Source organism: Peromyscus californicus, unplaced genomic scaffold (assembly GCF_007827085.1).
Source record: "Peromyscus californicus insignis strain IS unplaced genomic scaffold, ASM782708v3 Scaffold_4__1_contigs__length_199733344, whole genome shotgun sequence".
NCBI classification, from domain to species: domain Eukaryota; kingdom Metazoa; phylum Chordata; class Mammalia; order Rodentia; family Cricetidae; genus Peromyscus; species Peromyscus californicus.
The window spans coordinates 72,004,118-72,019,010 of record NW_026294562.1 but is presented as its reverse complement, the minus strand read 5'-3'; the positions used below and the strand labels follow the sequence as shown (position 1 = coordinate 72,019,010).

The 14,893-nt window shown below is 42.1% G+C and overlaps 1 protein-coding gene across 4 annotated transcripts; it reads left to right on the top strand.

Moving 5' to 3' along the window:
- Window positions 1–3,666: 3,666 nt before the first annotated feature.
- Window positions 3,667–14,744, top strand: Pstk (phosphoseryl-tRNA kinase). 4 transcript variants are annotated; one of them, XM_052714185.1, is made up of 7 exons: window positions 3,667–3,946; window positions 6,007–6,298; window positions 6,390–6,575; window positions 6,755–6,953; window positions 10,688–10,763; window positions 11,245–11,338; window positions 14,523–14,744. In XM_052714185.1, exons 1-7 carry the CDS (start codon window positions 3,668–3,670, stop codon window positions 14,720–14,722), a joined length of 1,326 nt encoding a protein of 441 aa, XP_052570145.1. In that variant the 5' UTR covers window position 3,667; the 3' UTR covers window positions 14,723–14,744. The 4 variants fall into 4 exon arrangements, with proteins under 4 accessions (XP_052570145.1, XP_052570147.1, XP_052570146.1 ...); XM_052714186.1 differs by having other exon boundaries at window positions 3,676–3,974; XM_052714188.1 differs by lacking the exon at window positions 3,667–3,946 and adding an exon at window positions 3,981–4,191.
- Window positions 14,745–14,893: the final 149 nt, after the last annotated feature.

Sequence of the window (14,893 nt, the reverse complement as noted above, 5' to 3'; positions counted from 1 at the left end):
GGTGCCGTGCGCATGCGCGATACTCTGCATGGGAAAACGAAGAGGTTTCTTTTCGACGTTGGCTATAGTGACCCAGTCAGCCGACCACCGATGGTTTGGGGGCGGACGGGGCGGGTTGGGGACCCTGAGGGTAGTCCCAGAGCAGAGAGGTGCAATCTCCTTAGTTCAAGCCACTTTAAGACTAGCTCCCAATCTGAGGACCTCGGGAGAGGACGCCAGTGCCCTTCCTACGCCAGCCTGTCGAGTATAGGCTGCTCGGTCGCATTTAGAGTAATGCGACTAGGGTTGATCAAGTGTTATTCCACTCCGCACGTCACCCGATCGTGGAGCTCGCCGGTGTTTAGCGCCGCAGAATACTGTTGGGTGACAAAAGGCATTAAACAAACAGCTGAACCCATGGTAGGACTGAGATCAGGCTCCTGGGCCTCAGGTATCACTTTAGTCTGTATGTGTACCCCTGTCCAAAAATGTGTTTGTCTTCTGGCAAGAAAAAGATGATCGAATGTAATTTTCTATAGGCAGTCACCAGAGTGTATGTGAAGTGCGTTCATCAAGTTTGAAGGAGAAATCAAAGACTTAATATAAACAAAATCCAGAAATAGTAACCTTTAATTTTAAAAGGCCCACTGTGTGAGTGTTTCATTCTGTATGTTACAGGCTTGAAAGTCTTTATTCCAGCCAGCTGGGACCTAGGTGTGGCCCCGAGTGTCCAGAACACGGGTTTTTAAAGACAGATCTTAAAAGTTGAGGAACCTCCCTCAGCAGCTGCAGGACTTCGCAGAGTAAACAGTTTTAACAGAAGCTGAGATAACCTTTAGCTGGCTGAGGAGGTTCCGCACAAACAGGCAGCTAAGGTGAATGGTTAGCTGGAAGAGTTTCCGGACAAACAGTTTTAACAAAGGCTAAGATAAGTTAGCTAGGACACCCTGACCTTTGGTCCCTAGAATAGAGTTGGGTAGTTTTCCGTGGGATTCCCCATCAAGATCAGATTCAAATTATACCTGGAAGCGGCTTCAGCAGGAATACAAGATGGAGCAACCTCTGCATTGCCTTGCCCCGTCACACTGTATTTCCCGCTTCCTCTGGTCATGAATTAGGTTAGTATCTGTAGACATTCCAAAGGGAAGTACACTCTAGAAATGCTAACTTGCAGTTTTGTGCACAAGATTAATAATACCGTGTGGATTTTTACTTCCTTAAATAAGGCTAATGAATCAGAAAACGAAAGACACCTGTCATAAAGACTCCTGCCAATGAATCACCATTTCTTCATTTCCTCAAAATCTCTTACCTTTCTTCATCTCTGCTTGTCAATCTGACCCATTCTGGGAGTTTCTTTACCAAGGTCATTAGCCTAGTCTCATCGTTCGTTGCCTTATCAACCACGCTCTGTCCTCTGCTCTCGGTCCCTTCTAATGATTGATGCTGCTGACTGAACCAGCATCGCAAAGCCCGGTGAACTCTGATCCCACCTTCCTCCCGGCCTCCTCTCCCCAGAATACTGTGTTTTCCCAACAGTTTTAAAAAATAAAAATAATATAACCAAGCTTGAATCTGAGTTATAGAATGGAATTGATTCCTCTGCTACATTACACTCTTTGAAGTCTTATATCATTCCCTTGCAGTCTCAGTTAACCAGTTCCCATAGTTACTTCTCCCAGCTGCATGCTTGCTGGTATAAGGAACTGTTTTGTGCTTGTAAAGTTAAGAACAGTTCTACGGTGTGGAACTGATAAGTTGGCGAGAAGTAGCAACTTTATCACAGAAGCACAAAGCAGCAAAAAATGGTGAACATGTGGGGTTCTTCTCAAAGCCGGTGTGGTTATGGTTCAGAGCTGACCTTAATCTTAATATGTAAGGAATTGCAAAGGATTTTCTTTTTGTTTTCTCTCTTGAAATAATTAAGAATGTTTGTTAGTTGCTGGAGGTAGTGGCACATGCCTTTAGTCCCAGGACTCAAGCGGCAGAGGCAGGTGGATCTCTGAGTTCAAGGCCAGCCTGGTCTACAAAGTGAGTTCCAGTATAGCCAGTAAGTTCCAGTCTACACAGTAAGACTCTGTCTCAAAAAAAAAAAAAAATGGGGGGCTGGAGAGATGGCTCAGAGGTTAAGAGCACTGACTGTTCTTCCAGAGGTCCTGAGTTCAATTCCCAGCAACCACATGGTGGCTCTCAACCATCTGTAATAAGATCTGGTGCCCTCTTCTGGCCTGTAGACATATATGCAGGCAGAACATTGTATACATAATAAACAAATCTTTAAAAAAAAATTGTTAGAAACTTCCCACCAATAACCAATATTAAGTTAAACAGGTCAGGGTTTTGATTGCCTATTTTATGGTTATAATGTATTGATATAAGAGCTCATTATGCCTTCTAGGAGAATATTTCAAATCTGTGTTCACTGGGGCATGGTGCTACATGCCTGTTGCCCCTAGCTGCTTGGGACACAGGTGGAAGGATCCCTTAAGCCCACAAGTTAAGAGACTAAACTTGGCAACAGCAAGACTTTGTCTCAAAAAAAAAAAATGCCTTCATCTTATGAATTAACACACATTTGAAAGGTACATTTTAGAAGAGGAATTATTAATTTTCTTTATACCCTTCATTTGGTAATGCAACCATTTAGATCATCTTAATTGTTAAGTAGTGAGACCTTGGTGAATAAATATACCTGCCTTTTATCCAGGGGTATACATCCCAGCAAGATGGTTATAGGAAACTAATTTCCCTCTTGGCTGGAACCACATAGCTATACCTTCCTTCACTGGTCACAAATTTACTTGGTTACCTACACGAATTGTGTATGATGGAGTGGAAAGGACGAGGAATCAAGATGATGTTTTGTTGATAGTCCTATAAAAAAAATCAGCAAAAATGGGGGAGCAGCTCAAATAATTTCTAAATTCAGTATTATTTACACTACACACACTAACATTTTCCTTGTTTGGTAGTTCTTCCCGGTTTGTTTGTTGTGTTTTTTAGGAGGGGTAAGGAGTTTGAGACAGGATCTTATGTAGCACAGGCTGGCCTCGAACTCCTGCTCCTCCTGCATCTGCCTTTCAAGTGCTGGGATTATAAACTTGTGTCCCAAATCCCAGCTCGCTACCACTTTATTTTTTAATCTATCGATAATCCCTATGTTTTCTGCCTGCATGTGTCGGAGATAAGGTCTAAGGGAGGTGCGTTTCCTGTCCTTATTTATTCTCACTGCTGCCGCCTGGCGGCACCAGGACTCAATAACGAATACTCAACCCTCGAACCCATCAAGTCCAGGAACAGCTGAAAATAGGCTGTCCTCGCATCGCCTCCTGCTGTTTGATTTCCCGCTCTTTACCTTCAAAGCCTTCCTTAATAACTTTCAAGCCTCTCTTCAGAGATTTTCCTGGACAGAGAAACCTCACCGTAAACAAACCAAAATGCAAAGCCCTAATGGTTTGAAGGTGGGACAGGGAGGATGATTCTATCGGGAGTAAACCTAACTCAGGGGCCCTTTAAGAGTGTCCAGAGGACGAAAGAATCGCCGATGCCTCCCCGGGCTAGGGGACTGACACCAGTCGTTCACATGGTCCAGAAGGCGCCCTGAGTAGCAGCCTGGACCAAGGCATCTTCTCTAGACGTGCATCCTCGCTAGTTCCCACCCAGAGTAGCGCCGGGGGCGGGGCGCGGCATGGCGCTGGTGCGCTGCGCATGCGCAGCGGGCGCAAAGGTTTCTGCAGGCCTCAGTGGAGGCATGAAGACGGCCGCGGGGTCTGGGGAGGTCCACGTTGATGGGCGGCCGAAGCTGGGACTGTGTGTCCTCTGCGGCTTGCCGGCGGCGGGAAAGTCGACCTTCGCGCGTGCTCTGGCCCTCCGGCTGCGGCAGGAGCGGGGCTGGGCCGTGGGCGTCCTCTCCTACGACGATCTGCTGCCCCCCGCGCTCCCGGACCGCGCTGGCACACAGCTTCGGGTCAGCACCGAGTAGGTGGGGCGGGCAGGTGCGCAGACCCGGCCCAGGCAGTGGGGCTGTGGGTTGTTGACCGAGAGCCGCCCTGCATCCTGATTCAGCAGTGCCAGTGTAGGAGGGGAAGCCTGACCGGAGCTGGAGACGAGGGGAGCTGGTTAGCTCCGCTCTAGGAGACGTAGACCTGTGTCTCGAAAGTTATGTTACAGGGCTAAGGGCCATGCTCTGTAGAGGTTTTTAATGCAAGTTTGGTACGTTCACATATTGTTTAGTCTATGCAGTGGAGCTTTAAGATAAGGCCTAGTTATGTTGCCGGGGTTGGTCCCAAACTCCAGGGCTCAAGGATCATCCTGACACCGCCTCTCATGTATCTGGGACTACAGGTGCCACCTCCAAGTCCTATGTCAGAGTGAAGTTTTGAGTTTAGTTTACAAGGTGAACGTTCTAGTCAGATACCTCCTGATAACAATCCTTTGGGTAGTTTATCCCAAGACAAAAGAAAGGATCTCTTAAAAAAAAAAAAAAAAAAAAAAAAGGTTCTGCTTATAGCTGGTTAAAACCAGATTTTGTGGGACTTCAGCTCTGTACCATTTTGGAACTCCCCATGAGCATAAAGAATAAAAGTGATAACAAAATTGCTAGGTCCCTCCAAGGAAAATTTACCAGATGAAGGGTCTGGTCTGCCACTAGTATTGGAAAAGGTGGTGCTTTCTTGGTTGACAGTCAGATGGAGTAATAAGCTTGACTTGTGTGTGCCAAGTATATACTTCTTAATTCCTGCCTTACATCCCAGTGAGGTGAACCCGATAGAAGCACATGGAAGCAGACCACATGGTGGAGTAGAGTCCAGTCTCCAGTTGTATACTTACTCTAAAGCAGTATCTTTTGAGATCTTCTGAAATCTTAAATTGTTCCTTTTGATGGTTAGTGCTTATGTGTAGACAAGTCACATGAATTAAAGGCAAATAGAATGACTCCACTCTGTAAGTATATACAAAGAAAAAAATATACAAAGATGCATGTATTTGGTATGTGAAAAAATTCTGGATATCTCCATCAGAATTTGTCTGCTGCTTCAGTTTTGGTTGTGGGGGGAGGGAAGCAGTATTGTAATTGGGAGTTACTTGTATGGTAGTAGTCTCACCACTTTGGATAAAGATAAAAGTTATTGATATGGATTGTTTTTCCTTCACCTTATTACTGTGAATAATACTCTCCCCCTCCAGATCTCACTTGGTCACTGTGATTAGAAAATCTCCCCCCTTTAGGACGTGGCACAAATTTCCTTCTCAGTGGGTTTATCTGGTGTACTTTTATGTGGACAAGGCAGGAGAAGAATTCATCTCCTCTCCTTTTGTATTTCCTCCAGGCTTGACTTCAGAACTATAGTGCTCCCCACCACCCCTCCCAAAACAAGATGACTTGTATTCTCAAGCTCCTTATTTCCTCCTATCTGTTTCTGCCATCTCTCCCAATCTCACAGTCCAGTTGTTCTTAGCCTGAGGTCTTTGCATCTTGACCAAAGTCCCTTCCAACTGACTTATCTTGCTGTCGGTGTCCCTTTTCATTTCAAGGACAAACCAACATTGTTATATCTTAGGTTGGTTTAGCTCAGCAGGATATTGATTTTGGCTCCTTTGTTCTGCTATATGGTAGAGGGTATTCATGTTCATGTATTCACTCATTCATTCATTCACTTAAAATACATTTCTGGAATGCCTGTCAGCCTGTCTGCTGGAGGCTGGGTGATCTAGCAGGAAGAGATATGAAGGTGTGCATAGATATCTGATGTAAGCCCTGTTAGAGTAAGGACAATATACAGAGTGGGGCTGGACTGCCTTCTACATGATTGAATCTGAGAAGGCTTCACACAGCCCCGGAGGCATTGGGGATATTCCAGGCAGAGGGTTCAGGACCTATGAAGACAGGAAGGTATGAGAAACAAGGCATCTGTTGAGAACTTCCAATGTTTCAGTATTGTGAGCTGAAATTTTACATGAGGACAGGATGACCAGCCTGCTGTCCAAAGCCTAAACTAAATTTCAATTCTTTGTTGTTTTTTGTAGCCATCCCAATGGAAAATGTTTCGACAAGAACTGTTAAAGCACCTGGAATGCTTTCTTGTGGCGGTCATTAGTGGGGGTCAGATGTCTGCCCCACCCAACAGGAGTGAAGCCGTGTGGGAAGATTTTATAACTTGCTTAAAGAACCAGTATTTGATCATTTCTGCAGCTCATGAGGCCCAGCCTTGCCACCTCTTGGCAAAAACTGCTGTTTCTAGACCTTTGTTTTTGGTATTAGATGACAACTTTTATTACCAAAGTATGAGATATGAAGTCTACCAACTGGCTCGGAAATGTAATTAAAGCATTCTTTTCTTTTTTTTTTTTTTTAAAGATTTATTTTATTTATTATGTATACAGTGTTCTGCCTGCATGTGTCTTTGCAGGCCAGAAGAGGGCACCAGATCTAATTGCAGGTGGTTGTGAGCCACCATGTGGTTTCTGGGAATTGAACTCAGGACCTCTGGAAGAGCAGCCAGTGCTCTTAACCACTGAGCCATCTCCCCAGCCCAGCATTATTTTCTTATACATGGAAACATCGATTCGCATATGTCAAATCACAGCTGCCTTTAGTGAGCATTTAATTGGATTAGGTTTATATGGATTTTATAATATGGATTTAATATATATTAAAGTGAGTGTTCAGTATTGCAAATGGAGTTTTTCCTGCTTCATCTGGGTCTAGTATATATTTATTTCACATTTCTGGAGAGACAGACTGGTAACTTGACCATTTTAAACCTGTTTTCAGATTCACTAGGCTTTTGCCAGCTCTTTTTAGATTGTCCCCTGGAAACGTGTTTGCTGAGGAATGGCCAGAGACCCCAGCCACTGCCTAATGAGACCATCCACCTCATGGAGAAAAAGATAGAAAAGCCTGACCCTGAGAAAAATGCCTGGGAACACAACAGCCTCACAATTCAGAGTTCAGCATGTTCTTTGGAGGCCAGGTATCCTGCTCTAAGCCTTCTTTGTGCTCTTCTGTGGGTACCCTGTAAAACATGCTTAACGGTATGGGACTGGCCATTCTCCCACAGGCCTTGGAGAGTTGTGTGGAGCAACAGACTAAATTGAGAAAGGTCACCAAACTTGTAATAGCTGAGATTTGAATCCAAGTTTTTTGTTTTGTTTTGTTTTTTATAAATGTCTGCTTTTAACTGTTCAAATTGTAATGTCTCAGGCTGGGGAGATAACTCAGTGGGTAAAGCGCTCACTGCATTGGAGTTCAAATCACCAGCACTCATGTAAAGTTGGGCATAGCTACTCACATCTATGATCCCAGCACTGGGTGGAGGTGGTGCCTGCTGACCAGCCAGTCTAGTAAGAGACCCTGTCTTTTGGTATTCTTTTTTTAAGTGATTTTTTTATTTTATTTATTTATTTGGTTTTTCAAGACAGGGTTTCTCTGTTGTAGCCCTAGCTGTCCTGGAACTTACTTTGTAGACCAGGCTGGCCTTGAACTCACAGAGATCCACCTGCCTCTGCTTCTCAAGTGGAGGGATTAAAGGCATGCGCCACCACACTGGGCTCTGTCCTTTGGTGTTCTTGTTAAAGCTGCCTAAAGAGGCTGTGCAGTGTTTTTGTACAGATCTATGAGCTGGAGGTGCAGCTCAGTAGTCCAGTGCCTGCAGCCTGTGCAAAGCCATAGCTTGAACCCTAGCACTCCCCAAAAGTTTTAAGTGTAATAAAACTAATAATGGATTTTGATTTGTCCTAAAACTCTCTATAGTTACCTGCCCGTGTGTGTGTGTGTGTGTGTGTGTGTGTGTGTGTGTGTGTGTGTGTGTGTGTGTGTGCAGCCTGTGGACTCTGGTATCATTTTCCATTGGTGATATATCTGGAGAATTTTGGAACAATTTATTTCTCTTAGAAATTTCATGAATGATAGAAATGTTCTCTGCTTTGTCTAGTATGGGAGCAGCTAGCCATGAGTGTTATTGAACACTTAAATGTATTTAATGCAACTGAATACCTGAGTTGTTAATTTAATATAGCCTCATATGGCTACAAACTGTGCTGTTGAACAGTGTAGCTCTTAAGATACACTGTGCATGTTTCTTTAGTTTAATTTTTAAGCTTTAATTTCCTCACTTTCCTCCCCACTCCCATTGTTACTCCCCTCCCCCATTCCTTCTCAAATCTACAGCCTCTTTATTATTGTCATATATACATATATATGTATGTATATTTACACACAGTATATAAATACAACCTGCTGAGTCTGTTTAGTGTTGATTGTATGTATGTGATTTCAGGGCTCACAACTTGGTATTGGATAACCAATTAGGGGGCTCATCCCTAGGGAAAGCGCGCTCGCTCTCTCTCTCTCTCTCTCTCTCTCTCTCTCTCTCTCTCTCTCTCTCTCTCTCTCTCAGCAGTCATTAATCACCTATAGTTCTTTGTCTAGGGACGGGTCCCATTAGAATTCCTCCTTCCAAGTCAGCGTGTCTATTTGTGTTGTCATAGTTCAGGTCTTATTTAAGCAGGTAAATTGTCGAGATAGTCACAGATATGGCTTCTATGTCATTGCTAGGAGATATAATCTCACAGCACATTTTCTGGTCCACTGGCTCTTACGATCTTTCTGTCTCTTCTATGATGTTTACCTGAACTTTGAGTACAGGAATTGTGTTGTAGATGAGGCACCCCATGACTGCTTGTTGTCTGCATTTTGAGCACTTGTAATGGCCTCAATTGGCTGCAAAGAGAAATGTCTTTGATGAGGGGTGAAAGCTGCACTTATACATGGATATAAGGACAAGTATTTAGAATGCTATTGGGAAATTATGCTGGTTTACTAAAGTGGTGGTAGTAGGTTTTCTTCTAAGGTCCATGGCCTCACTAGTCCCAGGTTTCCAGTATCAGACAGATTTCCTTCTGGTTGAGTGGGCCTGAAGTCCAATTAAGACAGTTGTTGGGTACTGCCAAGAAATGAGTGCCGCTACTGCACCTTTAGGGATATTGTGCCATGCTGGTTTTAAGCTAAATTTATTCTTTGAATGTCTTTAAACAGATTTAACAGTACATTTTCTATATAGTTTATAAATTTCACATACCTAAAACAAAACAGAACTATCACTTAGATTACGATTGTTTATACAGTTCATGAAATAAGCCACTGGTGAGATTTCCAGTTTTCCAAAACAGGGTCTCAGTATGTAGACTAGGCTGGCCCTGAACTCATGATCCTGCTTCAGCCTCCCAAGTCCTGGGATTGTAGATAGGTGTGTGTACATCATCAATGGATTGCTGTCCTTTCTGGAGCTCTTGTGTATGTTTTTTCCTTTGGCAGCAAGTAGTTGATTGAGGTATTATTAGAATGGTACCAGTTGATCTCCACTGCCTTGACACCAGTGAGATGTGGGCCAGCAGAATGTGGGTCTCTGTAGCCACTTTCAGCCCTACTGTAATGTGCAGTTTTGTCCCAGGTCTTATGAACTTGGTCAGGTTATTTGTGCGTATGCAATAGCCACAGGGCAATTGAAGCAGGTAGTGTCGAGTCTGGAGTCCCATATTACAAACTGAGAAGTAATCTAATAAATGTAACTTTCCCTGGCTTCTCTAAAGTAATAACTACTTGGCACATACTACATGTTGGCTGTGGTTCTGGACACTTTACAGTGCCATTCCATCTTCATAACCTTTTAAGGGTAAAAAATGCATAAAAATTCCATTTTATGCTGGGATAACTGAGGCCCAGGTAAATCAAGTAACATGCCCAGGAAGTGAGTGGCAGAACCATGGGACTGAGTGCAGTCACATTCTAGAGCCTGAACTCCTCCAAATGAGAAATATGAAGGTGAAAATGTTACATTGTACACTCCCTGGCTTATAACTTCAGTTCTGATCCCTGTACTCTAAGTAAAACCCAACTTCTGCTCATGACTTACATGATAACCTAATAACTACCCCACCACCATTGCAAACCAGCCTCCTGTGCTCACTCTGTGGGCACAAAGAACTTGTTCTTCTTTCCAGGCCCTGGTGTTTGTAGTCCAGTTTGCCCTAACTGCCTGGCTCAGCCGTCTAACTGGAGTGAATAATGGTTATCTGGCCACCCAGTCTCTCAGCACAATCACTGTATTGTCTTTACTTAGCCACTTATCACTGTCCAGTATTATGTTTGTGCTCAGTGGTTTACTTGTCTCACTCCATTCCATTTTCAGGATTGGAGTGGTTAGGCACTTTGTTATACCCCCAGATTAGCAGTTTCACTGATGTAGCTTTATAGTGTTTACCTATGAGATGCTCAATATAGATTTACTGAATGAATCAATTCTACCTGAATTCTCTAGGGACCATTGGCTAGTGAGGAAATTTGTTAATCCTTATCTAGTAAATGAGCAGAAGCCAGAAGTAAACACCATCTTTCTTGAGGGACTAGGAGTTTTAAAAGCCTACAGTCCAGGATGTAATAGGGGAAGAGACTGCTTATTGGCAAGAGTCTTAAAAAATTAGCTTTTATGAGGTAGGAATGGCTTGCAATTTGTTTTGAGTGAGCTTCACTTAACGTTCTACAAGTGGAAGATGGCTTCCAAATCACTTAGTTTACTCCCTTTCAATAAGGACCTTGGATGACAGTTTTGCTCTCCTGCATTCAACCTAGTATTATTGATGCAGGTTCTTTAAAAAGCAAATGTTTTATAGGAAGGATTGATTATATTTCATCTCACTTTCTCTGTAGCCTGGAGGTGACTGATTTGTTACTTACTGCTTTGGAAAACCCCATAAAATGTGCTGAGGACAATACGGAACAAAAGGTAAATGCTCCAGTTAGACTTGGTGCACATGAGAAGGAAGAACTCTTTTGCAGGGAGACAGCAAGAGAAAAGTATAAGATGGTCTGTTAGCAGAATGGCCCTGCACCAGCCTTTGGCTTCTGACATCCAGTCAGTGAGCTGCTGAGGGCCAGTGCCAGCCAGTCAAAGACCCATGGTGAATGTTCAGAAATGCTGAACCTTATATTGGTGACTTAAAGTGGGCAATAATGGAAGCATTTACACCATCAAAGCACAGAAACACTACATATAGGTTGGAGGAAGTTGTTCTTTCTAGAAAGCCAGTTATTGCACACTCACCAGCATACCTACTTTACAACTAGTCAGGATTCATTTGGATTTTCTGCGAGAGAAAACGAACAGAAAAGCCACTGTGGCTTTTCTTTTGGTCCCTTCAAATGAGTCTATACCTTGGTCATTTACTTTATAAACCATTCCCAATAACAATATCTATATCACACAGGAAACAGACAGACTTATTTGTTCTACTAACATCCTCCATAAAGCTGATGAGACATTCCGAAGAACCATCTCTCAGACAATGAAGGAAGCCAAAGGTATGTTGACTGGTCTGTACTGTCTAGATGCTGGGCTGCTCTTTCTTGCTGTCACCAGACACCAGAGTTTATATCAGCATTTCCGTTTAACACTTGCTGTTTGGTTACATAGCTAGACCGTCCCCTGGAACTAAGTATTTAACCATTTCATTCATTTTTATTGAATGGCCTCTTCTTTTCATTAGACTTTTTCTTAGATACCAGGGAATCAATAGGAAGCAGAACATTTTAGTGAGGAGACAGACAAAAAGGTAATTAATTATATGAATATGTCAGTCCCTTGAAGTAGAGCAGTAGATTGATTTTTAAGAGTAATTAGGGTGTTAGAGAGGTGGCTTAGGGGTTAAGGGTACTCCAGGGTCAGGGGTAAGACAAGCATGGGATTTGAACAAGGTCACTGTATTATAAATATGAATAAGATTTAAAAAGAAATAATAATGTTTCAGCTATCTGGTAATTATAGCTTTTTCAATAGTTGCTTTAGGTCTTGAGTATTTAACTCCTTGCTATGCTTAAATTTGTTTTAAAAACAAAACAGAGCGTGGCAGTGGTGGTGTATGCCTTTAATCCCAGCATTTGGGAGGCAGAGGCAGGCAGATCTCAGTGAGTTCAAGGCCAGCCTGGTCTACAAAGTGAGTTCCAGGACAACCAGGACTATTACACAAACTGTCTCGAAAAACAAACAAAAGAACAAAAAGAAAAAAGAAAACAGCAGCTAACATTTATTTAACTCCTTTGATGTGCTACTCTTTACAATCATGTAATTTTATAAATGAGAACAATGGAGATTCACGGTGAATCAAGTAACTTTCCCAAAGCTGAACAGCTGCTAAATTTGGGGGCAACCTGGACAAAGTTAATTCTGATTCCAGTCTGTTGTTATGCTCCCTGCCTTTATTGTCACTTTCATAACAGCTGGGGACACTGAAAAGGACGGTATGTTAACCACACCATAGTTTTCACATTCTCTTTATGCATGAGCATACATAGATTTTTACATCAGAAATGGTGTGTGATACAGTGTATAAATGCAGGCACATGTGGAAACAAGTTTCACAAACACCTCTTCATATTTAATGGAATGTTTTATTTTCTCATTTTAGAATACCTGTTGCCACTCATTAATAAATTACAATCCAAAACTTCTAACACAGGATTGGAACAGAAATGCTAGTGTAAATTAGAACAGAGCAGAAACCATCCTAGCTTTTTCTCAGCCATTTGCCTCTTGTTCTGTTTTAGTCCCAAATCACTCACCACTCCTACCCACTGGGAAAATGGAGACTTTTCTGGAGGGCAGAGGAGTCAGTACTAGTTTCTAAATGTGTGCTTGAATAAAACTGAAAATTCCATTTCTCTGCCATCAAGAAAGTGAGATGACAGCCCTGACATGGGATGAAACTCTTGCAAATATATATATAAATATAAATATAGAGAGAGCTCTTTACTATGCAGTAACATACTGGTAACCCAATCTTAAAATGGACAAATATCTACATAGACATCTTTTTCCCAAGGGAGATACAGAGATAACCAATATTCAAATGAAGATGTGTTTAAAATTTAGTAACCAGCGCGGCAAAATACAGATCAAAACCATAGAAGATAGCAATTAATAGCCATTAGAATGGTCAGAACGAGAAGGTCCAAGACTTGTTGAAGATGTGGACAAATCAGAACCCTCCCATCATACTGATGGAAATAGAAAATGATCCTGCTGCTTTGGAAACAGCCAGGCAGTCCTTCTAATGTCATTACCATGTGGCCCAGCTATTCTGCTCCATGGTGATAGGTTTGAGAGAAATGAAAACATAATGTTGATACAAAGCCAGTTTATAGCAGAACTATTCATGACAGCCAAAAGGTAGAAACACCCCAACCGCCAGCACCTGACAAATGGATAAATACAATGAGGTCGCTCATACAGTGGAATGTTGTGTAGCTGTAAATAGGACTAGAATACTGATCAGGATAGAACATGGGGAACCTTGAAAACATCCAAACTAAAAGTGGTCATATGAATATCCAGAACTGGAAATCACAACAAAAGGGTTAGTGGTGGGTAGAGAAGTGGGGTAGAGAAGGGCAACTGCCAGAGGTTTTGCTTTTAATGTTGTGAAATGTTCATGTTGTGAAAATGTTCTAAAATTAACTGTGCTGATAATTGCACATATGTGAATATTCTAAAAACTTTTTTTTTGGGGGGGGGGGGAACAGGGTAGCTCTGGCTGTCCTGGAACTCTTTGTAGACTAGGCTGGCCTGAACTCACATATCTACCTGCCTCTGCCTCCCCAGTACTGGGATTGAAAGAGTATGCCACTATGCAATTTAAACCATTACATTTTGATACATTTATGGTGAGTTATATCTCAATAAAGCTAATTTCAGATGCGCAGTAACACTACCCATATGGCAGTGCCTGGTAGCACATTTCCATCATCATAGAAAAGTTACTTAGGACAACTGTTCAAATGTATTATTTAAAAATCCAAATTGTCATTTTATTTTTCAAAGCAAGAGATGGTAAAATAGGTACCTTGGCTCAAAAATAGTCCACTGTGGCACTGCAAGCCTTTAGTCCTGGCACTTGAGAGGCAGAAGCATGCCAGCTATGTGAGTTTAGGGTCAGCTTGTAGTGAAGTCCAGGCCAGCCAGTGCTACACATTAATGTCTCAAAAAACAGGCACCCAAACAAAAAGCACAAAAACATCCTTTTAGGGGGGCTGGAGAGATGGGTCAGTAGTTAAGAGCACTTGCTATTTTTGCAGAAGACCTGTGTTCAGTTCCCAGCACTGACATGGTGGTTCACAACCATCTCTAACTCTAAGAATGAGAGATCTTATGCCCTCTTTTGGCCTCTGTGAGCATCAGGCATGGTAGTGGTGCACATATATACATGCAGGAAAAACATTCAAATATAAAATATAAAAATAAATAAAATCTTAAAAATATATACCCTTTCAGGTTTGTCTTTTTCTGCTCATACACCAGATTAATTAAACTGCCTGTGGCTCTTGTTTTAGATGACTTCTCTAGATCACATTAATGTTATTTCTTGTCCATAAGTTATTACAATGCATCCTGATTGTTTATTGGAGAATCTGGCCTGTTTGATGTAATCAGATGGCAGTAGGCAGCTCAGACTGGCTTACAAGAATAATTTGAGAATATCTTTGATTTTAGATGAGCAAATACCTCTTAATAACTTGAAGCGTCTAGCAGAAGAACTTAACAAGCTCAAAGCAGATTTTTTGGAAGACCTAAGACGAGGAAACAGAAAATATCTGTGCTTTCAGCACACCACCGACTTATCAGATGTTATTTCTTCTTTTTGTGATGAGAGAGATACTGTTGTGCAGAAGTATTTTTCAAAGCAACATTAAACTTTCTGAATTTCTAATCAAATGTCTGACTTGGGTAAACTTTTGCAAACAATTTTGTATGGCTGGGTGTTTTCTAGACCAATACTGTGAACTGCCAAAGACCATTCTGAACATAAAAACAACCCAAAATGTCTATTTTCAAAGTTCAGTTTTACATGCCAGAAATTACTT

Bases quoted from the DNA above. Each gene is read 5' to 3' on its own strand.
- Pstk (XM_052714185.1), top strand. From the start codon at position 3,668: ATGGCGCTGGTGCGCTGCGCATGCGCAGCGGGCGCAAAGGTTTCTGCA. The intron at 3,947-6,006 runs GTCAGCACCGAG...TGTTTTTTGTAG, and splicing joins GCGCTGGCACACAGCTTCGG to CCATCCCAATGGAAAATGTT. The intron at 11,339-14,522 runs GTATGTTGACTG...CTTTGATTTTAG, and splicing joins GACAATGAAGGAAGCCAAAG to ATGAGCAAATACCTCTTAAT.